Raw genomic sequence first — 26,549 nt, 5'->3', positions numbered from 1 at the left:
ATCCAGTCTGTCTGGAATGACATGAAGAAACACAACAAACTGAGACAGACTAAATCCAGAAGAACTGTGGCAACGTCTCCAAGATGCTTCAAGAAACCTACAGTCCTGTAAAAGTTTTAGGCACTTGCTAAAAATGAGGAAGCTGTCAAAAATAATGTTCTTTATCAATTAACTTCTATTAACTAAATTCAACACTTGGTGTGACTATCCTTTGCACTTAAAGCAGCTTTTTCCCTAGGTGCACTTGCGCATAGTTTTTCAGGTAGCTTTGCAGGTAGGTTTCTTGAAGCATCTTGGAGAAGTTGCCACAGTTCTTCAGGATTTATTTCGTCTCAGTTTGTTGTGTTTCTTCATGTCATTCCAGGATGAGGATGAGATCAGATCTCTGTGTGGAGCACTGGCTGCTATGCAAACAAAAATCTCACTGGATTATCACAATTAATGGCAAAATGAACGTTTGGAAATGCAAACTGATATTTCCTACTGACACACTACAGCAAAAGATAGAAATAACTGACTTAAAACCATTTTATCGGGTGAAAATACTAGTGTTCTAATCATTTTGGCCACCATTGTAATTGTATTAAAAAATGGAAAAGGGTGTCATGTAAAGTTATCTATCTCTAAAGATGTTCCAACGCCAATTTCCATGACAAATCGTAGTCATCGTAGGCTGTCATCCTACCAGTTTACCAAAGTTCAGAATGTGCCAACTGCAGATAAGAAGCAAATCAGCAAATCAGTACGGTAAGTGAAAATGACAAAAAGAAAAGTTGAGTTGATCTAGTTATGTAATTGTGCAGGTCAGATGGAAAGGCGGCGATGCAGAAATCTCTTATCGACTGATCCTTTCTACTGGTGCTTGAAATGTGCATGCCACAGTTTCTATAAATAGCTTTCAGATGTGTCAACTCTGACCACATGCAATCAATACAACCTTTTTAACTTGCTTGTGATCGGAAACTTTCACAACTTCCTGAGGTGTCAGAAAAAGGTTTGCTACGATGGATAGTGCACAGAAGTGCATGCTTAGCATCTGATTACCATGGCAAGAAGTGGTGCTTTGAAGCGATTTGGGTCACACCATACGTTGTTTTTCCCTGAGGACCAATTATAATGTTAGTCAAGGTTTTACAGGCCCCAAAACATTTTTGACAGGGTACCCAAAAATGAAAACCTCATATCATTTCCCAACTTGTACGACTTCGAAGAGAAGTCAATTTTTGTTTTCTTCATGCAAAAAAAGTATTCCTATAGTTTCATAACATTACAGTTGAACCTCTGATGCCACATGGACTATTTTAATCGATGTCCTTACTACCTTTCTGAGCCTTGAATGTGGTAGGAATGTCAGAAAGCTCTCGGATTTCATCAAAAATATCTATATTTGTGTCCTTATGGGTTTGGAATGACATGAGGGCAAGTAATTTTGGGGCGAACTAACTCTTCAATAACAACTTATCGAATAAAAGCCAGATACAAGTTTTATGTACAACTACTTTATTTCAATATTCGTACAAATCGATATACTCAGTAGACAATATGCAGTACAGCGCCCCCTAAATGCTTTGAGGACAAAGCACAAAGCATCATCACAAATTCACTCAAGGCAGCGGTACAATCAGCAATCAACAGGGAATTGCCATCCATTGAAATAATAAAGACCAAGTACAATAAAACGTCAGAAACTAACAGTAGTCAAAATAAGAGGTTACTGAAACATCAGCCCACTGTACAGAAGGAACAGAGATTCTTAAGTCATTTACCAGTTACTACTGTACAGTGCATTTAGAGGAATCATGCTGTTTTATACCTCTAGATGCCCTCTATGGTAAATATAACTGTTATTTAAAGAAGCTACAGATGTTAGATTCAGTTACTGGCTTGTTTTGGTGTCGCTGATCTCCTGAAAACAGGCTATGAATATTGTACATCAACTTAAGTGCAAACCTAAGCAAAGTCTTTGCTCTTAAGGTGTTTCTGGTTTAAAACCGAGTTCAGTTCTCCATGTAAACAGAATCAGATTCAATCAAACTGAATTAAAGGGTTTGAAAATTCGGTCATTAATTGCTCAACCTCATGTTGTTCCAAACCAAGACCTTCGCTGATCTTCAGAAGACAAATTAAGGAATTTTTTTTAGTATTCTTGCAGCGTCATAAGATTCCGATTGAACCAGAGATGTCACATGGACTATTTTGTCCAATATCTTAATGTGTGTTCTGAAGATGAACGAAGGTCTTACAGGTTTGGAACAAATTAATTAATGACAGAATTTTCATTTCGGGTGAACTAACCCTTTAACCATTCGCAAATCTAAACATAATTAATACTAATATAAATGTCTATTGCAAACTTTAAATAAGGACATGCTAATCAGTAGATTTCATTCTAGAAACAAATGCCAGACAATCAATTAAAATCAAACCGTGAAAAAACAAAAACAAAAAAAAACAGAAATAAGTCTAGAAAAAGTAGTACTGAAGAAAAAAATTAGATAGAGGAAGTGAACTGGTTTGGGCATCTCTAGAGTAAACACAAGGGGCAGGAAGACCTTAGAGAGAGCAAGAGAGGGAACGAAAACTCTCCCGCTACAGACGAAAACACCCTCTGAATGTTTAATATACAGCCTCCAGCAAAATACATACACAAGAAGCATATCGAGAGTGGAAACGAATTTCCAAAAGATGACACAGGCCAATCAAGAAGGTAAAAACATCAGCAAAAGATTAGTGTGCTTCCATGCAGTGGAAAAATATTCTACTATATTAAATACATGGATTACTAGACATCAAACAGTGCATCCCTTCATTAGAGACCAGCGCTCTCTGGCCACGAGAACAAGTAGAACGAAAGACAAAGTGGAAAAACGGAGTGGAAACGACCTCAAAATGGACAGAAAGCCATCTGAGGTGCAGCAGGGCAACACGCGGATGATCCCAGATGAAGTGGTGGCTTGGTTCTGGTGCTTTAGCAGGACACCTCCATGGTTTGTGGTCTGTTCTGGTTGTCGTGGACTGGGCCGCCGGTGGCGCCCTCCATCTGTGAGCTGGTGTGTGCGCGGCTGCGAGAGCCGTCCGCCGACCCCATGCTGGAGGCAGAGTGAGTGCGAGATCGAGCCAATCGGGTCATGCTGGCAGTGGGCACTGAGAAAGAGGAGAGAAATCAAATAGAGGTGAAAACATGCATGGGCTAACGCTGCTGCTGCTGTTGTGACTGAGGCATGACTGTTGGGACGATCCTGAGTGAGGGGCATGTGCTTCACAGGATTGTCAGTTTTGCACTCTCAGCATTCGGATCCAAACAGATGAAGATCCAAGAGAGGGAGAATAATGAGTCTTCTCAAAGTAAGTGGACTCCTGTACACTGCTGACTGCTCAACTAATGCTGGATTGATTGAGATAAGATGGCAATTTGGTTAATGTTTGACTTCAGTTCATACTGTATTAAAGAAGTTGTTCACTTCCAGAACAAAAATTTATGGAGAATGAACTCACCCCCTTGTCATCCAAGATGTTTATGTCTTTCTTTCTTCAGTCGTAAAAAGAAATTGTTTTTTGAGAAAACATTTTAGGATTTTTCCCGATATAGTGGAGATCTATGGTGCCCCGAGTTTATTTAAAAAAAATAATCGATCAGTTATTTTAAAAAAATAATAATACAATTTATATACTTCAAACGCTCGTCTCGCTCTGCCTGAACTCTGCTCTTTCCAGTTCAAGACAGTTAGGGTATGTTGAAAAACTCCCATCTTATTTTCTCCCTCAACTTCAAAAATCTTTTCAAAATCATCCTACATCGCTACAGAAGTAACAACCCAGTGTTTGCAAGTGAACATGCAAAGATCATCAAACACCCTTAACAAAAAAGGTAAAACAGCGATGTTGAAGTTGAGTTCAGGCAGAGCAAGACAAGACAAGTGTTTGAGGTTAAAAAGTATATAAATTGTAATAAAAAACAAAACAAAAAAAAAAACGATTGTTTTGCTAGATACGACCCTTCTTCCTCGGCTGGGATCGTTTACAACTGCATTTGGGATCATTTGAAGCTGCATTTAAACTGCATTTTGGAACTTCAACTGGGAGCACCATAAATGTCCACTATAAAAAGAAAAATCCTGAAATGTTTTCCTCAAAAACAATTTCTTTATGACTGAAGAAAGAAAGACATAAACATCTTGGATGACAAGGTGGTATGTTATCTGTACATTTTTGTTCTGGAAGAGAACTACTCCTTTAATAGCTTCTGTGATTTAGTATGGTTGCATTCACATCAGAAGTGAACTGTACCACAGTTACCCTACAAGCAAAACTTTTCTGAATAAATAGACCTAAAAAGAGTGCTGCAGGGATGAGAAATTTTTGTAGGACAACCTGGAAGTAGCATCACCCTGATTCCCTCAACTAATCCAATAGGATTTTTCCATCAGCTTTTGCATTTTTGCAGAAAGTAAGCTCTTTGACCAATAAAAGTTCATGATTAATACATAGTTTTTCCTTCCATCAGTGAGTGTTCGAACCTTCTGTAATAGTTTCATGAGTCCCTCAGTTGTCCTCAGTGTGAAAAGATGGATCTCAAAATCATACAGTCATTGTTAGAAAAGGTTCAAATACACAAAAATGCTGGAAATCCAAAGAATTTGTGGGACCTGAAGAATTTTTCTGAAGAACAGCATCAGTTTAACTGTTCAGGACAAACAAGGGACTCATGAACAACTATCACTAAACATTCAGGTAACAACACAGTATTAAGAATCAAGTGTATGTAAACTTTTAAACGGTCATTTTTATAAATTAAATAAACTATTATTTTCTCTTGTGGACTATGTGTAAACATCTTTTATGTGAAATATCTTACTCGGGTCAGTACTAAATAAACAAAAACATGCAGTTTGTATGACCCCTCTTATTTGGCAGATTCTGAAAGGGGGGTGTAAACTTTTGACCTCAATTGTAAGTCTTGACTGCTGTCCTAGCAAATAAAGCTTCCTAAAGACCTGCGTCTTTGTTCTCTCCACTTCAGCCCTGATGCCTTTGTGGCTTCTAGTCAACCACAGCCACTGAAAGAGCTTACAAACGGAAGAGACAAGAAACGCTAGATGCCATTCTGGCAGGATGTAAACATGTTGACGCTTGTCATGACGCTGCAGCCACTGATGCAGTTTCTCAGCGTGGATTTCACTCGATATCCGAGGGCGTCTAGTCTCCTTGTGGGGAAAATCGATGGTATGGAATTTAGTTTAGGCCTATGCTTGTATCCATCGCCACCTGTAAGCTCTTTCAGCAGCTGTGCTCTACTAAAAGGCATCAGGGCTAAAGTGGAGAGAACCAAGACGCAGGTCTTTAGGAAGTTTTATTCATCCACAGGCATCTTCCCATTCTTTTCTTTTCTTCTTATCACTAAGAAAGCAGTGAGGGCTTACACGGCTTCTCTCATTGCCCTTCAACTGAAAATTACAATCAAAAGCCACACAATGTGGCATCGTATCAGTATTTTATTTTCAGAGTTGGGTATTCCAAGTTGTGTTGCAGTAAAAAGGGCAAGACGTAGCTCACTGCCTGAAACCATTTCAAGTCATAATGGCACCCCCATAGTTCAAAATAAATATATATAAAGATATCTTTGATTTATGTTTTTAATACCCAGGGATTCCTTTAAAAAAAAAAATCACAACGACTTCCAGTCTTTGAAATCTACAAATAGGATAGCTTGAGTTAGAATATTTAGCAAAAGTGATTACAAACAATCTGTGTTTGTAGCTGTAAAACCACTATAATCCCATTTAGCCACCACATTTATCTCATGAAAACATCTTGAGCTTGTGTTAACCACAGACCTTGTTTCAGGCATTTATTCAAAAACCCATTGAAAAGATCATTGACTTTAGGATGATAGAAGTGTAAACTCAATTTAAGCAGTCATTCCTGCAGCACTCCATCAATAAATCTCTGAATCCTGAGGTGACAAAATCTCCCTGTTTGGACACTGCAGTCATTATTCTCCCATGAAAGAAAGTAAATCCTCTGGTGAGGATCAAGCTCAAATTCATTTTTACCATTGCAGGAAAATGAACAGTCAACTTCAGACAATGCAGAAATGTGGCATGCAAAGTAATGTCATGTTTCTATGTGAATCATAAAATAAAACAAAAGACGTCTGTTGGCAGTGGACAGTGTGCACAAACGCATTCTCTCAGACTGCTTATAATCGTATACAAACATTGACAACATGTCCATTTACCATGCTTCACACACGCCGTGATGCAGAGACAAAGACACTTATATGCGTGTGATTGGGACGGGAGGGACAAAGACAGACAGACGGTGAAGACAGGAAGCGCAGGAGGTTGAGATGACGGGCTTAGGCTCAGCTAAATGTGCTGGTTGATCTCCTAGTACCTGATTCGCTGTTCAGGTGGCTGAGTAGCACATGAGGGACTGTTGGCATTGGATGTAAGGGTCAAGGAGGAGAGGGAAAGCAAGAGGAGGAGGAAAAAGATGGGACAGAGGAAAGGGAGAAATTATTTGGTAGTACTTACTGAAAGAGGGAGGATAGGAGAAAAGGAAAGATTAAGTAGATGACGCAAGGAAAGTAGGGGACATTAGACCGGGTGACGGGAATAGTCTTAAAGGCCATTTAGTGTTTACAATCATTTGAAAAATGCAAGAGACTGGCTTTTTTGGGTGGTTTTTTGACATCTGATTTTAAGACAAATATCCTTTAAATGTCACGGATATTTAGTACAAATCAAACAAAAATGTGTCCAGAGAAGACATTAAATACTCTTATTGCATCATTCAGAAACTATTCTACCTAAAACTTCAAGTAAATGTTAGTCTTGGTTAATATGATTTTCAGACAGTGTGAAAGATCACAGAACCTGAAAGCACAGAGAGAGAAAGTGAGAGAAACTCTCTTGAAGGGAAAATGTCACCTTCTGGGATAGTCCCTCACCAGAGCGTACACTTGTGGGTTTGTTAAAGATGAAACTATATAACACACCCCAAACAGTAACAAAGAAAAGAACAAAAAAGACTGACAAACACATTTAACCGACTCAAAACACAAAGTGGAATTTACCGGTGATACCCTCCCCTTTACTAAAATGCAAACATTCAATGACAGAGTCAACCAATGAACATCATGTTCTGTTAATGACTAATATTTCCACACAGAATCACACAGACGTACAGTATTGTTTGGTACTTTTCTTGTATGAACCTACAGTTTACATATATTGAAGTCCGACCTAACAAATATAACCATGGTGACCCTGGACCACAAGTCAAAAATCATTAGGATATTAAGTAAAGATCATGTTCCATAGATATTTTCAAAATTTCCTACCGTATATATCAAAACTTAACTTTTGATTAGTAATATGCATTACTAAGAACTTCATTTGGACAACTTTAAAGGCGATGTTCTCAATATTTAGATATTTAGTTTTTTTGCACCCTCAGATTCCAGTTTTTATAGTTGCATCTTGGCCAATTATTGTCCTATTATAACAAACCACACATTAGTGGAAAGCTTATTTATTCAGGTCTCAAATGTATAAATCTTAATTTCACAAAATTGACCCTTATGACTGACTGTGTGGTCCAGGTTCACATATTAAAGGAACACTCCACTTTTTTTGGAAATAGGCTCATTCTCCAACTCCCCCCGAGTTAATAAGTTAAGGTTTTACCATTTTGAAATCCATTCAGCCGTTCTCCTGTTCTGGCGAAATCACTTATAGCATCGCGTTCAAAAATGACCATTGAGTTTCGATATTTGTCCTATTTAAAACTTGACTCTTCTGTAGTTATATTGTGTACTAAGACTGGCGAAATGTAAAGATGCGATTTTCTAGGCTGATAAGATAGAAAAGTGATAAGAAGAAAAGAGAACAGGAGAACAGCTGAATAAATTTCAAAACGGTAAAACTCAAATTATTAACTCGGGGGGAGTTGGAGTGTTTCTTTAACCCGTTCAATCAGGGTTATATATCCAAATCACTTGTCATTAGTAACCATTTGAAATAATCAATAATTATTTGTGAAATATTTTTTGGAAAAGTGTGTGAAAAATTGTGTTTTATAGTTGTTCACAATAGTGACCGGTGGGATAATGTGTATACCCAATTAACACATTTCTGCAGTCATAGAATTGATTATATATATCTTAGCCAAGCTATTTTAAACTATTTTATTACATTCGAGGGTTACTCTTATGCATAAAAAAAATTATACACAATTAAAAGGAATACTGATATAAAAGGAATACTGTTGATAAAATAAATCAACGCATTTTAAAATTGTTACTTTATTGTAACATATATCATTAAATTGTTATATTAGTGCTACCAGTATTCCAACATCAATATTGCAACTTACTTGTAACGTTTTAACTTGGTGCAAAATTGTGTGATTGCAACATTTTAGTGCAATCTTCAATAACAACTGCATTGGATTTATATTATATACCCAAGTTCACGGTTATCCCACCGGTCACAATTGTGACAATCAACATGTTTACTCACTCTATGACCACACTCAACAAAACTGATTATTTGTGAATATATATTAATACTAGACACCTTAGAGATAATGTGTACCAAACATCTTTGTCATATCTTTACTAGCCATGTTTTGGAGACTTTATGCAACTCAAATCATCATCTCACGATGCAAAAATGAAATAATCCCCTTTGGTCATGTGACAGTTTGCACTAACCATGTGAAACTGCACATATTTAATTGAGACCCTTTATATATATATATATATATATTAGGGGTGGGCGATATGACCTAAAATTAATATCACGGTATTTTTCATCTTTTGAACGGTGCCGGTATAATATCACGGTATTATGTTCCTGGTCTTGATCAGAAGATCACAAATATTGTCTCTGTTCTAGAGCGACACTCTCAGAGCCATTGCTGCCACCTTTCAACTACCTTCTTCTGGCCATTGAAACGGTCCAACTCAGGCCCTTCAATGCTGATGAATAAGAGCCACTGAGATGTGGCTTCTCCAGTCAAGTCAATTTGCTTCATTGAACTGAAACCCCTATGAGGTAGTGCTAGTAATAGTTCAGCAAGTAATAATGATCAGCAAGATTTCTGTCTTCATTTTTATAGTGTCGTCCATGAAAATGAGGCTCAGAGGTGCCATGAGTGCAATTAAATCTATAAATTCATGTTGAGATTAGTGTTTTTAAAATAAAATTTGGAATACACAAGTATTTAAGATTTCAATAACTGAAAGGATCTGCCAGCAGGTGGCGGCAAGACACTGAAATTATTTACTGAATCGTATTGTTCATTTGATTCGTTTGAACACATGGTTCATTCAAGTGACTCTCATTATGAATGGGAAATTGAATCATTTCACTAGATTAGTTTAAAACGCATGTTCACTTATAAAGGAAACACTACTGTGTTTTATTGGAGAACTGCGCATCTTCATTTAAACACAGCAGTGTGTCTTGTCCCAGAATAAATTTAGACGACGAAACAGACCAAAATCGGGCATAGTGTTATTCTCAGACAATGTAAGTCACTTGATAATAACGTCTCGTTTATTTAACGGCTGTATTAAATTAATATCTCATTTACGAACTCCCATAAAAATATTAAAAGCTGTTCCTCATCTTAGTTTGCGATATCACAAAGCTCTATTATAATCAACGACGCTCTCTGTACTGCGATCAATCTCTTACTTATACTATCTACACTTTGTTTATAGAAGGAATGAGGTATGAGATATGTCTCTGATACATTACTTTGCTGTGAACCTAGACACTTCGGCGTTTGGCTTTTCGGTGCATTTAGAACTTGCACAACAGGAACAAAGCAGCGATCGTATTTATCTCCGCCATCCGCCAAACCTCCCGCGGATAAACTGAGTGAGTGACGCGATGCGCATGCTCGCTTGGCGTTTGGTGTAAACGCACTGACTGTATGTGCGCACGCAATTGACAAACAGTCGCAGGCAAATTAAACTTTAGTGCCTTATTATTTAGAATGAGCTATTGTTGATGTAAATGCAGCCGTTCAAGGCACATAATAGATTTATTACGGTATTGACGGTATTAGAAAATCCATATCGTGGCGCAATGTCACACCGGTGATAACTATGATACCGGTGTACCGCCCACCCCTAATATATATATATATATATATATATATATATATATATATATATATATATATATATATATATATGAACTGACATAATTTTTTCTGTTAATGGGCAACATGTGGAATAGGGTTTCTTTGTCAATGAGAAGGTACTGCTAAATCTTGATATCATTACTTTTAAAATACATGAACTGTGAATGTAAAAACTTGGGGCGCTATTTTAACAATCTAAGTACATTGCACGGGTGCACTTAGGCAGTGTCCAAATCTACTTTTGCTAGTTTAACGACGGGGGAAAAAAAAAAAAAGTCAGCGCACCAGCTGCATGGTCCAAAAGGGTTGTACCCATTTTTTAATGAGTAATGGGTGTGTTTTCGGCATTGCGTGCAATAAACCAATCAATCAGAGTCTCATTTCTTATTCCCTTTAAAAGCCAGTTGAGCTCACACCATGGCGGATTCACAATTTAAATAGCGGAATTTGCAAGGGCAAAGACTGAACGCTTCTCCAGAGAGGAAACAGATCTATGGGGCAAGACAGGTTCCACCAAAGCCCCTCACAATAATGCACAATAATAACCTTTTTCATTGTAATCCTTTAGTTTTTAATATATAACATGTTTGTGTGCTGCTATGCATTTCTGTTCACCCACGTATAGGTGCATATTACAAATGCACCCTTTAAATTAATAAATAAAAATACTGCGCCATTGACCTTAGACCAGGTTTTAGTTGATCAATGGCACAACTGTTTTCAATTGTCTCAAAATAGCAACGCGCCAACAATGCGCCTGAACACACCTCCTTTTCAGATCAGCACACCCATAGGTGGAGTTTAATATTTTATGTATATACAGTGAGGTCAATAAGAATTTGATCACCCTTTGATTTTGCAAGTTCTCTTACTTAGAAATCATGGAGGGTTCTATAATTTAATGCATAGGTGCATTTCCACTGTGAGAGACAGAATCTAAAAATAAAAATCTGGAAATCACATTGTATGATTTAACTATTTATTTGTGAATTACTGTGTCAAATAAGTATTTGATCACTTGCTTATCAGCCAGATTTCTGACCCTCAAATACCTGTTATTTTGCTTTTAAATAGTCCAGCTACACTCTGCTCATGATTCTAAATTAGTAGCACCTGTTTGAGGTTGTGAGCTGTCATAAAGACACCTTTGCACCCCACAATAAGCCAAAGTCTAAGTAGCAACATGGGCAAAACCAAAGAGCTGTCAAAAGACACAAGAGACAAAATTGTAGACCTTCACAAAGCTGGAAAGGGCTACGGGGCAATTGCCAAGCAGCTTGGTGAAAAAAGAACAACTGTTGGAGCAATTGTCAGAAAATGGAAGAGGCTAATGATGACTGTCAATGTCCCTCGGACTGGGGCCCCACGGGGGATCTCTCCTCGTGGGGTATCAATGATGCTAAGAATGGTAAAGAATCAGCCCAGAACTACACGGGAGGAGCTGGTCAATGCCGTGAAGAGAGCTGGGACCATCGTTTCCAAGGCTTCTATCAGTAATACACTAAGACGTAATGGTTTAAAATCTTGCATCGCACGGAAGCTTCCCCTGCTTAAGTCAGCCCATGTCCAGGCCCGTCTGAAGTTTGCCAGGGACCATCTGGATGATCCAGAGAAGTCATGGGAGAAAGTCCTGTGGTCAGATGAGACCACAGATTGGTCTTAACTCCATTCGCCGTGTTTGGAGGAAGAATAATGATGAGTATCATCCCAATAATACCATACCTACAGTGAAGCATGGGGCTGGAAGCATCATGCTCTGGGGGTGTTTTTCTGCACAGGGGACAGGACGACTGCACTGTATTAAGGAGAGGATGAACATGTATTGTGACATATTGGGCAAAAACCTCCTTCCCTCAGTCAGAGCATTAATGATGGGTCGTGGCTGGGTCTTCCAACATGACAATGACCCAAAGCACACAGTCAGGAAAACCAAGGAATGGCTCTGTAAGAAGCATATCAAGGTTCTGGCCTAGCCAGTCTCCAGACCTAAATCCAATAGAAAATCTTTGGAGGGAGCTGAAACTCCGTGTTGCTCAGCGACAGCCCCAGAACCTGACAGATCTAGAGAAGAGTGGGCCAAAATCCCTCCTGCAGTGTGTGCAAACCTGGTGAAGAACTACAGAAACGGTTTGACCTCTGTAATTGTTAACAAAGGCTTCTGTACCAAGTATTAACATTTTTTGACTCAAGTGATCAAATAGTTATTTGACACAGTAATTCACAAATAAATTGTTAAAAAAAAAAAAAAAAAAAAAAAATCATACAATGTGATTTCCGGTTTTTTATTTTTAGATTTTGTCTCTCACAGTGGAAATGCACCTATGCTGAAAATTGTAGACCATGATTTCTAAGAGAACTTGCAAAATAACAGGGTGATCAAATACTTATATACACACACACGGTAGGAAATTTACAAATTATCTTCATGGAACATGATCTTTACTTTGCATAAAAGAAAAATCTAATTTTGACCCATACAATGTATTTTGGGCTATTGCTACAAATATACCTGTGCTACTTAAGACTGTTTTTGTGGTCCAAGAACAAATATATTAAATTAAATAATAAAATGTCCAAAAAAAAAAAAAAATTAATCGACCAAATTTAAAGAATCATAATTAAGTCAGAGCAATTTTTATAGCCTAGCTGTAATCCTTATAAATAACACCACAGCAGAATCCAAGTGTTTGGGATTGCATTCTGAATTCAATGGTCTGGAAGGCACAAATCTTACACAATGTGTGTGTGCGCGCTGTATTTTTTCAGTAGAAACACAAATAGAGACTTACCAAAAGGTCAACAGATCTCAAGATTAGATTAGTGACTTATGGAGGAGGAATGTGGCTAATCGCATCAAAATGTGAGCATTTTTAAATGAGTCAAGCCGCTTTCGATCACGTTCCTCACACTCTCAGAACACACATAATTACCAGTAACCGTTAGTTAACAGTTAGTGTAACTGTTGAATAAGTCAGAAACACTTTCTGGAATGTCAGAACATGAGCTTAACACTACCATTAAAAAAATACAGCCAAAAATACATTGCATGGGTCAAAATTATTGATTTTTATGACAAAAATCATTAGGATATTAAGTAAAGATCATGTTCCATGAAGATATTTTGTAAATTTCCTACTGTAAATATATCAAAACATTTTTGAATAGTAATATGCATCGCTAAGTACTTAATTTGGACAACTTTAAAGGCGATTTTCTCAATGTTTTCATTTTTTTGAACCCTCAGATTCCAGATTTGAAAAATAGTTGTATCCCTGCCAATATCCTAACAAATTCTTTGCACTTTTCCCTAAATGAAATATCTTAATATAGAAATTAATTTCTTAGTTTCTGCAATGAGTAATAATGTTTCGAAACATGTTTGTGTTGCCTGACTTTTAACAGTAGTAGTAGCAGCTTGAATTAGGATGCAGATTTATATTGCATCATCAAAAAACTTGTTTATATGGTGAAATTGAATTATTCTTGTTAAATTTAATAAACTTAACCACTGGTCTTCCATATTATCATACATTTAAGACTTATGTGGAAACAAACCATTAATTCTGCATCCTTACAATAATTTAGTGCTGCAAGTGGTTCAGAATCACAATTAAATACAAAAATCACACACACACACAAAAAATGAATTTATTGTTTATCTAATGGAAAAGTCGCCTTTTCTGAAAAAGAGCTGAATAAGGCTGAGGCCTTGAATATAGGTTTGTGGAAGTTTGAGGTATTACAGCAAGAAGTTTTCATGCTGTGCAAACCAATGTTCAGTCAAAGGATCTTTTTAGGCACAGAAGATATTAAACCTGAAGATCAAAGGAGGTTTGTCACACAAGGCTCATGCCACACAGCATGCTCTTAGAGGAAGACTACTGTACTTACACGCTGAAGGATGCAGCACTGCACAGCCACACAGGAGACAAGTTATGTGTTAGTGCAGCGGACGGCTGATCTGAGACCTGCTTTACTCATGAACATTGGCCTGAGGCTTTGGTTCATAACATCTGATGTCTCGTATTCTTGCTTTGAACAGGCACGATTTGCTCTCTCACACCTACACTGTCAATGTGTCATATTCCCGCAGCTGTATTAGACATTGTGAGTATTTATGACGTACATTATTAAACCACTTGAGACGTATAGCATGTAAGTTGTTGACCACCGTGACATGAAGCTGACAACTCTCTAAAAACAAGATGCTTTCAGACGAAAATGCAAACAAGAGACAAAAGTCATACAAACATTGAAGGTAAATATAACTATGAGGAAGACGACACGATCAAACGCTTAACATTAAAGCAGCCTATGAAAAGACATAAAGAGGAGAGATACTTACTGTAGCCCATTCCCTGGACAAAGTACTTGAAAGCCTCTGCGAGTTTACCAGGCTGAAAATAGAAAACATCCACATTTAATACAAGTCAAAAATACATCAAATTGATGCTGTGGCAGACATAACGGCTGTCTTTTATTCTTACTTGGACAACTTGGGGAAGTCCACCACAATCTGCCATCTAAAGAAAGAAGGAGAGGATAATCAACCCATTTTGTTAAATTGGAAAAACAATGATCAAAAAACAAATCAGGTGTGAAAAAGGTCACAAATATGCAACTCCAGGTAAAGAAAATCAGTAAAATAACAGCTTTAAAATATGAATTTTTGCATGTGATTACAAGTGCTTTAAGGCATTTAAGCACATATGAAAAAATACATTTAGCAAGCCTGTAACAACCTAAATTAATCATTTAAAAAAGCATTTTTGGCAAATCCACATCATTTACCATAGCAATATTATGTTTTTTTTTCACGTTTATGGCCGATCTCCTTAAAACTTTGCATGCTTGTTTTGAATCACCTGTCGCATCTGCTTACCAGGTTTCATGAAGTTTTGAGTTTTCCATTGGGCTTTATAGGATTTTTGGTGAATTTGGACAGGCCCCTTTTCTAAACAATCGCATTATAGCTGAGCTCTCAAAGGGTAAATTTACTTTGATAAATATTGACCTAGAGAGTCCAGAGAATTGTACTGCCGTGTTTTTTTTTTGTTTTTTTTTTCAGATTGAGTGAAAAACCTAGGACTAGTTCGCAAAAGTAGAATCTTTTCAATCATTTAACACACGATTTGATTGAGAGCAGTGTTTTTAGAGGCAAAGATGTCCGGAATGAGAAATTTTATTATAAATTTCAAATTTCTCACAAACTTTTGGGGCTGTGAATCAGACAGGCCCACTGAGTTTCATTTTAAGATATGCAAATATCCTCATAGACACTTGTTGCACTTTGAACCAAGACTGTTCAGGATTTATTGGCATTTTACTAAAAGTGGACCTGCCCCTATTGAATGTTTTGGCATCCTTTTGGGAGGGTGAGTCGAAAGTTCAACTTTTTTTTTTTTTTTCATAACTACTGATATTCGCTCTCCAGAGAAACCTTCGGCACTGGTTTGGTTCCGATCGAGTGAAAAACCTAGGACTAGTTTACTAGGACTAGTAGGTTTTAAAAAAAATACTAAATACACAAAGATTTTGCCAGGCTCACGATTAATTCTAAGGCATGTATTTTGTTCGGTGTGAGCCAAGGATTTCAATTAAATATGCCCGGGACTAACAGTTGAGTGATTACGTACTTTTGTTCACTGAAGCGCTATGTGCTTGAACCCCTAATAATAACTTAAATATTTATTTTATTATTAAAAGCAAGCACCACTGAATTTACAGTACTGTTGTACTGTAAAAAAAAATAACAGTATTTCATTTAATTGTACAGACCAAATGTAAAAATACAATACTAATATTCATTTAGACAAATCTGTTGTGATTTGTTGAAAAGATTTATGTACAATTCTAATAATGTTCAGTTTCCCAATGTACGTTATAAGCAACCCAAACACTCAGCGCTGGCAGAACTAAACATTTACTGCAAACTGAGACACTCTGTGATACTGCAAACACTGGATCATGAGTTGCTTTTTTGTACAAACCATATTTTGGAACCAAAACAGACATTATTGCTGAAAGAAATGACACATTTGCATTCCTGAATTAAAATAGTTTAAGGGAGAGGGAAAAAGCTGACATGCCTTGAGTAAAGTAGTCTTGGTTGGATTTAGCCTCGAGTTGCATTCAACCTGTGAAAAAACAAAACAAAAAACATAAAATCCCACCTGGTCACTATAGAAACAAAATGGAAAGTATAAACTGATAAAAGGATCAACTCTGCACTAAACCAAACTCTTTGGATGTAAGTTTCATTGAAGACCCCGCATTAGTGACCCAGTCTCAATTTAAAGTGCTAAGCGGCCAGAATTGTACCTTTTGGGGTACAACAGCTCATCACTGGAGCAGTACCCTTAAAAGGACCAAATAGGTACATATTAGTACCTTTTGGCTATGTATTACTACTCTAAGCTACAAATATGTACCTATTAGGGGTAAAAAAAAAAAAAAGTTACAAAGATGTCCTTTAAGTGTATTGCTCCAGTGACAAATTTTTTTGTGTTTTGGCAAAATCGGTAGGTGCCTTTCCTAAGTGCACACTAAGCTGTTTTTAAGGAATTTAGAACAGATGAAATTGCTGTTCAGCCCATAAGGATCCAAGACCAGAAGCATGAGTGTTAATTTACTTTCTATAATGCATGGACAGATATTTCCTATTGAGTTTGTAAGCAAGAAGTAAATCAGAAGTGCTTTGCAAGACTTTATGATGCACAGCCCCTTTTAGGATGTCATTGGTACAATCTGAACGGAAATGTACTAGGTGATAATTAGCATAATGGGCCTTTTAGAAAGCACACAGTGTTCTTTCTCATGGCCTATTGATGCAACGGCAATGTTGTTGATTAGTCACTCACCACAGCCTCTACCGCTGGTGATGTGTCACCAACTATTAGCAGGGCAGGACACCTAAACAGCAAGAGAAAAACGAAATTAAGGTCTAAGGAAGAGGACACATTTTGATTTACAGTCAAAATATACAAAAAAAATACAACCAAACAACCTACTTCAGTGTTTTGACCGTTTTCTCATCAAGTCCCAAGATGGGCCTTTCAATCTCCAGATCTCGCCGACTGTGATGAAGAAATAAAAACCTTATCAAGATCAGCTCATTGGACAACGATCATTACATGAACTGACAACGTCACCTGTTGTATGACTGGCAGAAGAGAGCCAGGTTGTCCTGATTGATGTCTTGAGCGATGTGCAGACGATATGTTTGAATGATCTCCTGGTTCTCTGTCAGCTCGTCCTGAGGAACAAAAATTCAGCTCATGAACATACTCTAGAAGAAATCTTTTCTCATAGATGCAGAGGTGAGAGTCATATTTAAGGCCTACCGTGCTGAAATGGTGTTCCATCACAATGTCTATTAGATTGCTGGTCCATCCAGACAACTAAAAGAGAAACACATTCACATTTTTAGTGAGAAGCACATAGTTTGAAGATCAAAAAAATCAAGTTCCCAGCACTTTCACTAACTTGAGCACTTTTAATTATTGTAGCATTCTGACCTGCAAGGTTATTATGAGCTTTACAACAGGGAAAACCTTTAAGGAGATCAACTACACTAATCTGTTGAGAAATCTGAAGTATGGGGGAATGCTTTTGGCTAATAATGAATAGATAAGATATGAACCATTTTCTTTATGCACAATAATAAGAAAATACAATTATAAACTGCATGCATTGTTGATTAAAGTAAAATGCATAAACCATTATATGAATGTGTCAATTTGACAGTGCATTTCTAGTTCTACCTTGGAGGCAGCCCAGTCAATCCAGCCTTTAGCACAGGGGTCCACATTGATGAGAACCAACCCCTCCACAAGAGCAGGCTCATTCAGCTAAGACAAAGACATTACATGAATTAGTCCATCATTACGGCTCTTTACTGATTTTAACTCTCAGGGCACCTACTGACTGAGAGGATAAGGTGTTTGACATATAGCTGATCGAACAGACTAATCAGACACATTCTTGACTTCTTGGGGTATTGCTAACGATGGACTTGTCAGGGTCATGTGATAGACAAACACACTCTTGTGTGGCAGATGACAGAATATATAAACAACAGAATATTTATTTTTAGGCAGACTGTTCCTTTAAGCATATAAGCATTAAGCATTTAAACTATTGTTGTAGATATTGAAGCACCTGGCCAATGTTTAACAGTAACTTAAAGGGGACCTATTATGCAAAAACCACTTTCATGAGGTGTTTGAACAGTTTTGTGGCTGCAGTGTGTGAAAACAACAGCCTATAATGGTAAAAATCCACTTTTTTTATAATCCGAATAAATCATACACAGTCTCTCTTAACGTGATTCCAGATTTCTCCATATGTACGCGTCAACGTAGGGAGGCATCCTGCCTAATTGTGACTGTCTCTGCCCTGTTAGCACAGACACAGCCTTAAGTGAGAAGCAGCAGTCCGCCATTACTGTTTTCTTGCTGTTACTGCCGAAAACATATAATGTCAGCACCAAAGAGGCATTATAAGTGTTGTGTTTTGAGATGCACCAACGAACATAGGATTCTCCATAGACTCCCTCTTTCAGAACCACTGAGGACACTGTGGTTAAATTTATTTTTGAAGGAAAAAATCAGTAAAGTCCTACATGTTTGTGCCAATCATTTTACGCTGGACTGCCTAACAAACGAGGGTCAACATACGGAAGAAAATGAACAGTGTTCTCCTCCAGATCACATAATTCAGTGGAAATTATATTAAAAACATGTGAGAATAACCATCTGTTCTCAGATTTAATGAAAACAAGAGCACATCCTCTTCCTCTCTCTTCAGTGTTCGCACTCATAGGAACCTCTTGTTTTATTCCAGAGCGTCATCGCGTGCAATACTCATTTCACTTTTTCGCGCTCAGTGTGGAAAGGCCTTAAGGCTGAACACCACTACTGAGAGTTTCTGACATTTACAGTTCCGTGTGATTGTCCCGTTTTGTTTTTGCTGCCTCTTGAAGCTCTGCCGTCTTCTGCAAAGGGGGCCGAAGCACCAGCTTATTTGCATTTAAAGGGACAAACAGAAAAATAACGTGTTTTGGCTCATACCCTAAAAGTGGCAAATTTAACAAGCTATAAAAAATTATCTGTCAGGTATTTTGAGCTAAAACTTAGACACTCTGGGGACATCAGAGATTAATTTTACATCTTGTAAAAAGGGGAATAACCGGTCACCTTTAATAAATATTACAGGAATGGGATTTGGGTAGTTGGCTGACTGAAAACTCTTAATATGAGTTTTCACTGTAGTATGGATTCACTTTACAAGGTCCAGTTCATGACACACAAAATCAACTTTTGGCCTACATTTTGTCTTGTTGAATATTCTGGTTTTTACCACTGAAATGTGTCAATTACAGAAGACGGCTTGAGAATGCATCAAAGCAAAGCCGTGGGAAAGGGATATAGGATCACAGGTCTGAGAACGTCAACTTTAACCTCAATGGTGACAAAGCAAAAACCTGTGTGATCCAACCAGGTATCGTCATCAACACTTTAACCGAGTTCTCAGGATGTCAGCATCCAGAGCGCTGACTTACTGCAAGGGCTCACACTTGGTTTTAACAGAGAATTTCAGCTATAGGCAGCCAAGTGAACAAATCAAATGTCTTGTTACAGTGATGGTGATGGAAAAAGTTCAGGTTTCACACCTCTATATATTCCCCTCTGCATAAGGCTCTGCAACAGACATTCAGAGAAACGCAAGCTTTCAAGACATCACATGATCACGTCTACCACGACCACGATCCACGACAACCGAAATGTAATTCTAATGATTTTAAATAGTTTACAGTGCTAAAGCTGTTCTGCAGAGCTGCGTAGGTGTGTTTGTTCAAATCGGTCGTCATCACAAAACCCGATGAGCAAGTAGCAGAATATGATGGATGTGTAATGCAAGCTGTTAGATGGGTGAAAGTGAGAGGTGCTGGACCAAAGCAATGGAGTCAGTAGTGAAAGTCAGCCATGGAAAGCCACATTCTTTAGTTAATACCCTTTATCACTTTATACCTTGATAATAACCAGCAGGAAACATGAGAGCGAGTGTGTGTTTGAGTGCGTTTATGAAGGTATCCATCCTCAGCGTTCGTGTTTGTGCATAGATGGTGAATAAGACCTTTGTGTAGGGTGAGAGTGTGAACCCATGTGTGAACTATGAGTGTCAGAGGAGGTGTGGGGGATTTATTGAAGACTGAGGACAGATGATTTTACTGCAGACGGACTTCAATGATCTTCAGCTCAGATGACTTGAACTTTATTCAGCCGCTCAATTAAATATCTAATAGCATGTTTTCACAAGCTACTCCAGTTAACGGTTAGATATTAAAAGATTCAATTTATGATCGGTCATTATAGCAAAATAAAGGGAAGATATTTTACTTACAGCCATTCTAGTGAGGATATAAGCTCCTGCGCCCACACCAATACCAATCATGCTGTGGATTCTGTTAATTAAAGCACAATCATTCATATTGCTTATTGACTGGCATACAGTATCTTACAAAAGAGAGTACATCCCTCACAATTCAGCAACTATTGTATTATACCTTTTCAAGGAACAGTATTACAGAAATGAAACTTGGATGTATTTTAGAGTAGTCAATGTGCAGCTTGTATAGCAGTGTAGAATCACTGTACTCTGAAAATAACTCAACATACAGCCATTATTGTCAAAATAGCTGGCAACAAAAGAGAGTACACCCTAAGTGATAACAGCAGTATGTTGCTTAACCATGCAAAGCCACATGTCCCATTCATCATGTTTATGTTTTTGTCTGCTTAACAGGACCATACAAAATTGTGTATTGTATACGAGCAGTTAAAATTAGGTGCTTTAAGTTCAATTCTCTCATACTGACCACTGGATGTTCAACATAGCATCTCATGGCAAAGAACTCTCTGAGGATTTGAGAATTAGAATTGTTGCTCTCCACAAAGATGGCCAAGACTATTAGAGGTTCAGTAACACCCTGAAACCGATTTACACTACAGTGGTCAGGGTCATACAGAGGTTGAGCACTTGTTCTGTGCATCAGGTGTAGAACCTGGCTTCAAAAAACAGATGCATGAATGGTGCCAGCATTGCTTTAAAGGTTTCAGAAGAAGGTGGTCAGCTTGTCAGGGCTTAGACCATACGACACACACTGCAACAAGTCAGTTTGCATAGGCGTCGACCCAGAAGGAAGCCTCATCTGAAGCTGGCTCACAAAAAAGCCTGCAAACAGTTTGCTGAAGACAACCTGTCCAAGAGCATGAATTACAGGAACCATGTCCTGTGGTCTGATGAGACTATAAGATGAACTTGTTTGGCTCAGATGGTGTCCAGCATGTGTGGCGATGCCCTGGTGAGGAGTACCAAGAAAATTGTGTCTTGCCTACAGTCAAGCATGGTGGTGGTAGCATCATGGTCTGGGACTGCATGAGTGCTGCTGGTACTGGGGAGCTGAGGTTCATTGAGGGAAACATGGATTCCATTATGTACTGTATATTCTGAAGCAGAACATGATGCCTTCCCTCCAGAAACTAGGCCTAACGGCAGTTTTCCAACATAATAACGATCCCAAATACACCACCAAGATGACAACTGCCTTGCTGAGGAAGCTGAAGGTGAAGGTGATGCAGTGGCCAAGTATATCTCCAGACCTGAACCCAATTAAGCAGCTGTGGGGCATCCTCAAGTGTAAGGTGGAGAAGCACCATGTGTCTAATATCCAGCAGCTCCGTAAGGAGTGAAAGAGGATCCCAGCAACAATCTGTGCAGCTCTGGTCAATTCCATGCCCAGGATGATTAAGGCAGTGCCAGATAACAATGGTGCTAACACAATATATTGACAACTTCACTTAGGGTGTACTCACTTTTGTTTTCTGCTATTTTGACCATAATGGCTGTATGTTGAGTTACTTTTAGAGTACAGTAAATCTATACTGCTATGCAAGCTGCACATTGACAACTCTAAAACATATCGAAGTTTCATTTCTATAGTATTGACCCTTGAGAAGATTTACTAAAATGGTTGCTGAAATCTGTATATTCTAACAAAAAGTATTCATAATGATCATGATTTTTTAGCATATATTTATTTGTATTTAATTGTGCTGAATTTGGTATCATGAATGTATTATGATCATAGGTTGACTGAGGTATAGACTTACTTTAGCTGGGTCAGAACTGAGGGCAGCATCTCAGCAAGCTCATCCATAGTAGGGTACTGGTACCTGAGGGAAAGAAAATGAAGTGACAATTTAGTCTAGCTCAAATTATTTTAAAGTAAGTGTGAAAACACTCTGACAACAGTAAACGTGCGAGTTTTCAACATGGTTAAATAGATGCCTCAGTGTTTTCCTTAGCATTCTGTCTATGATCAACAGAACAGTTAAAGTTAGGATTGTTTATATGGGCCATTCGACAGAATCGGTCCAAACTGCTGTCCCACAACCAAAAAACAAAGAGCATTTAAGTATTCAAATCTTAGATGTTTACTAAGGCACTTTTATTATCTATTGAAACCCACAACAATACAAGCAAGCTTAATATATATATATATATAATCATAATTTGGTGGGTACTTTCAATTGGGAGGTCGCTAGCCCAAACCCTAAATTTCAACTTATGAAACTGATATTGAAATATTTTTTGCATTTTATTCCATTGTTGTTTTTAAAGTGAAATTAAAAATATTAATTTTCTTTGTAAATTTTGAAACATTATGTAAACAAATGTGTCCTGCATTTTCATGTCACTACCGAAACGGCCCACTGGCTGAGACTGATTTTAACTACACCCCTACATTTATGATCAGGAAATATTTATGCGTCACTTGCTCTCTTAGCTACATGGTGAGTATATAGGCCCCATCATTTTGAGGCAAATGTGTTCAAAAGTTTGAAAAATCTGTGTGTAACTTTAAAGAATGTCACTAACGAACACTATTTTTCTATACTTAATCACTGGGACTTATTCCATAACATGTATAACTGCTCAGAACTGTGCTAGCTAACCATGTGCTGATTAGCATCTTTGAACTAGGTTCAAAAGTATCTAAAATATCACTACCGAAACAGTCAGGTTTCAGTAGTGACAAAAGGGAACACATACTACTTTATTTAGAGAAAATAAACTAAATTTTCCTACAGTTATGCAAATTGAGTTTTTCAGTATGTTTTAGTAGTGTTTTACTATGCAAGTTAAAAATGTGGTCGCCAACAAAACATAACCGTCACTACTTCTGTGCTGTCATGACGGAAACATAAGATGTTTTTATCAACTATATTTTATATTTAAACTAATGAATCCTTTAGTTTGAAGTCAGTATAATAAACTTTTTGCCCTTTACAAAGAAAATTTGGATTCAAAATACAACAAATCTCATAAATCACACTCGAAATATTGTTAAAATCCTAATTGTTATTGATTTACCTCTGAAAACTTTTTAATAAAATAAATATATATTTACAAGGAACCAAAATCTTAATAGGTCAATATAACCCTTCTTATTAAATTATATTACCTTTGAATCAAAATGACAAAAAAAAGCTAGGGAACACTGCAGTGAAGGTGTTTCTAATATACCAGCTGTGAAAGTAACAGTATATTGACATTGTTCCCACTTGGTTGTGAAAACACTACCATGGAGTACTTTTTTGCTATTTGAGAAAATGTTAATGCAAAATATATATTTGATGTAGTCTCTCATTCACTTGTATGAAAGTTTACCCAACTATGATGACATGCGCTTTCGAAAAACTCAAATGTAAAAAGGGTCCATCATGGTTATATGTTAATTTGATCATTTTGAATATAGTAATGCTGCTCAGAAATGCTGTTTATGTAGGCACCTCACTAGGTTTCGAGAGGTTTCTTCAGTAGTTTGTCTTACCCAGTGGGGAAAGGAGGGGCAGATTCCTGCTGACCTGGAGCATCAACATGGACCACAGCAAAGTGCTGGGTGATCTCCTGCATGTCCTCAAAGTTAAACAGCGTGTTGAAACATGACTTATCTGCATTGCAAGAGAAAAAAAAAAAAGACACTTTCAAACATGTTTTTTTATAAACCATCATTAAAGAGAAAATGTGGTACCCTGCACCCTCGAAACTTTGCACACTGTCTTTATTTGTGGCCTGCTTTATCTCATGCTGTTTGCACTTAACTCAGTTTGCACTTTATGTAGTCTGCATATAAATGTTCAATCCTACTTTAGTTCTTATCTTTTTTTTAGCTCTTATTTACCATTTTTAATATGCACAGTTCAGTTTTGCAGTCCACTGTTGTCTTATGCAGCACTATGTTTTCCTTTTGCTGTGTACAAGCTGTATAGAGCTGACATGATAATACAGCCACTCTGACTCTAGACAAAATAAAAAAATAAATAGCTAAAAAATAAACAGATCCCGGATTTCTACCTAAACAACACAATGTTCTGTCCACGTATTTTAACTACTGTTTTCTCTAGACCTGATTAACCACCATCTGTGCCCTGCAAATCAGTTTACTGGCTTGCAGTTGGACATTAGATGATCAGAGAAAATGCATTGTGTTGATGTGCAATGGAAATCGCATAGGTCCTGTGCTACATTTGAAGAGGAATGGAAACTTGGCAACTGTTATATATAGTGTTATATATGAGTGTGTTATATAAATGTTAACTGTAAGTACAAAATCAGTCGTATTGTTATTGTTGTGTGACCGATGGCATCAGTTGACCTTTCTCAAAAAAAACCCCGTCCTTTGTTGCAGCGTTCAACAAGTCATGCCACACATCATGTTCACACATGGTGAAAATGCATCACAGAGCAATTAGAAAAATGGTGTATTGACATCTTTCTGCATGTTTATTTCATGCTATACAATTCAAAAGTCTACATACACCCTGCAGAATCTGTAAAATGTTAATTTTATTCAAATAAGAGGGATCATACAAAATGAATGTTATTTTTATGTAGTACTAACCTGAATAAGGCATTTCACATAAAAGACATTTAGCTATAGTCCACAAGAGAAAACAATAGATTCATTTTTTTTTCACAGCGTTTTTGTGTTATCGAACCCTTTCCTGTATGTTTTTGAGACCCATATTTTTACACTGAGGACTACTGAGGGACTCATATGCAACTATTATAGATGGTTTAAATGCTCACTGATGCTCCAGAAGGAAACACAATGCATTAAAGTCCAACTTTCAAGTTGAAGATCACTGTGAATGAACGAGTAGATAAATAGTGTAGGAACCAGTTTTTCTTGAAAATATAATTCAAAATACGCTATTTAGGCTTCTGGAGTCGTTTTTGAGAGAGAATTTTACTTCCGCATCTGAAAAACTGGCAAAGCGGCAGTGACGTCACGGCCGGTAGAGCGGTCAATGTAAACCATAGGAAAACAATGGATCGCAATGACTGTTCGGACGCAGAGAAGATTTAAAATGTTCATTTACACTCGTATGACGAACCACAGACACAAATATGAGCCAGTTATGTGGCCAAGAGAGCAGGGACATGCCAGGATTAAAAAGAACAACGGTCAGAGACAAATTAAGTTGTAATGTGAGGAGAACAGGGCAGGTGTCTGAGAGAGATCAGTGTTAGCTGACGATATCTAATCGGGCAAAATTATAGCATTGGTCACCTAGAAGTATTGATTCTACTTACCTGTAACACAAACGAATGATCGTTGATGAAGCGTGTCATACTCGTTAATATCCAACGTTACGTGATATAGCGGGTTCTTATTACCGCGCACGCGAGAGATAAACACTTTTTTGTTTCATTATATGCTTCTATGGGAAATGCCCCCAAACTTGATGTGCTGTCTCTGACTCTGCACTTTGAGGCTTGCTGTCTGAAATCAAAATAGATAGCTTATATGCATTTCAGGCAAAGGCATGAGTAAGTTTATGGTAGAGACAATTTATTACTCTGATCAAAATACTTGTACGTACAAATGAACAGTAAAATGTAATCTCAATTACAGGTTGACTATATTTAGGTCACAAATACCTATAAAGTAAAACTTTTTAATGCCATTGGTATAAGACAATTAATATTGACAGCATACAGTCAAGTTGTCTGCTGGTATTCATCAGGAAGCCCTTACCTGCATGTGTTGTGTCAGCTATTAAACAGGTTACAGAGGAAGGATTACTTTATAAAGGTTTTGAATGGCCCCATTTTGGTGACAATCAATAAAAAAATAATCACAATAACAAATTGTCTTAATGTATAAATGTTTTTATGAGGTTAACAACACATATATATCAAGCAGATCTGCATTTATGGCTCATTCAATTCAGTTTAATTTATGCAGCAATAAATCGTAAATATTATTTCATAGTACTGTTAATACCCAACTTAAAACACACAACATTGCAACTGTT

At 37.4% G+C, this 26,549-nt stretch overlaps 1 protein-coding gene across 3 annotated transcripts in view; it reads right to left on the bottom strand.

Annotated features, from left to right (window-relative positions):
- Positions 1–2,817: 2,817 nt before the first annotated feature.
- Positions 2,818–26,549, bottom strand: part of ndrg3b (ndrg family member 3b) — an 87,507-nt gene continuing 63,775 nt past the window's right edge. For 2 of the 3 annotated variants that reach the window (XM_073822564.1, XM_073822566.1), the window contains 13 exons: positions 24,059–24,179; positions 22,335–22,397; positions 20,566–20,626; positions 17,925–18,011; positions 17,505–17,561; positions 17,313–17,416; positions 17,172–17,237; positions 17,022–17,073; positions 16,251–16,298; positions 14,649–14,684; positions 14,507–14,558; positions 6,397–6,435; positions 2,818–3,144 (listed from right to left, as the gene is read on the bottom strand). In XM_073822564.1, coding sequence (XP_073678665.1) covers positions 2,969–3,144; positions 6,397–6,435; positions 14,507–14,558; positions 14,649–14,684; positions 16,251–16,298; positions 17,022–17,073; positions 17,172–17,237; positions 17,313–17,416; positions 17,505–17,561; positions 17,925–18,011; positions 20,566–20,626; positions 22,335–22,397; positions 24,059–24,179 — 962 coding nt within the window. In that variant the 3' untranslated portion in view covers positions 2,818–2,968. The remainder of the gene's footprint in view (positions 3,145–6,396; positions 6,436–14,506; positions 14,559–14,648; positions 14,685–16,250; positions 16,299–17,021; positions 17,074–17,171; positions 17,238–17,312; positions 17,417–17,504; positions 17,562–17,924; positions 18,012–20,565; positions 20,627–22,334; positions 22,398–24,058; positions 24,180–26,549) is intronic. The other variant, XM_073822565.1, reaches the window with a different exon arrangement.

This window comes from Garra rufa, chromosome 18, assembly GCF_049309525.1.
Source record: "Garra rufa chromosome 18, GarRuf1.0, whole genome shotgun sequence".
NCBI lineage: Eukaryota > Metazoa > Chordata > Actinopteri > Cypriniformes > Cyprinidae > Garra > Garra rufa.
This window is presented reverse-complemented; position numbering and strand designations above follow the sequence as displayed.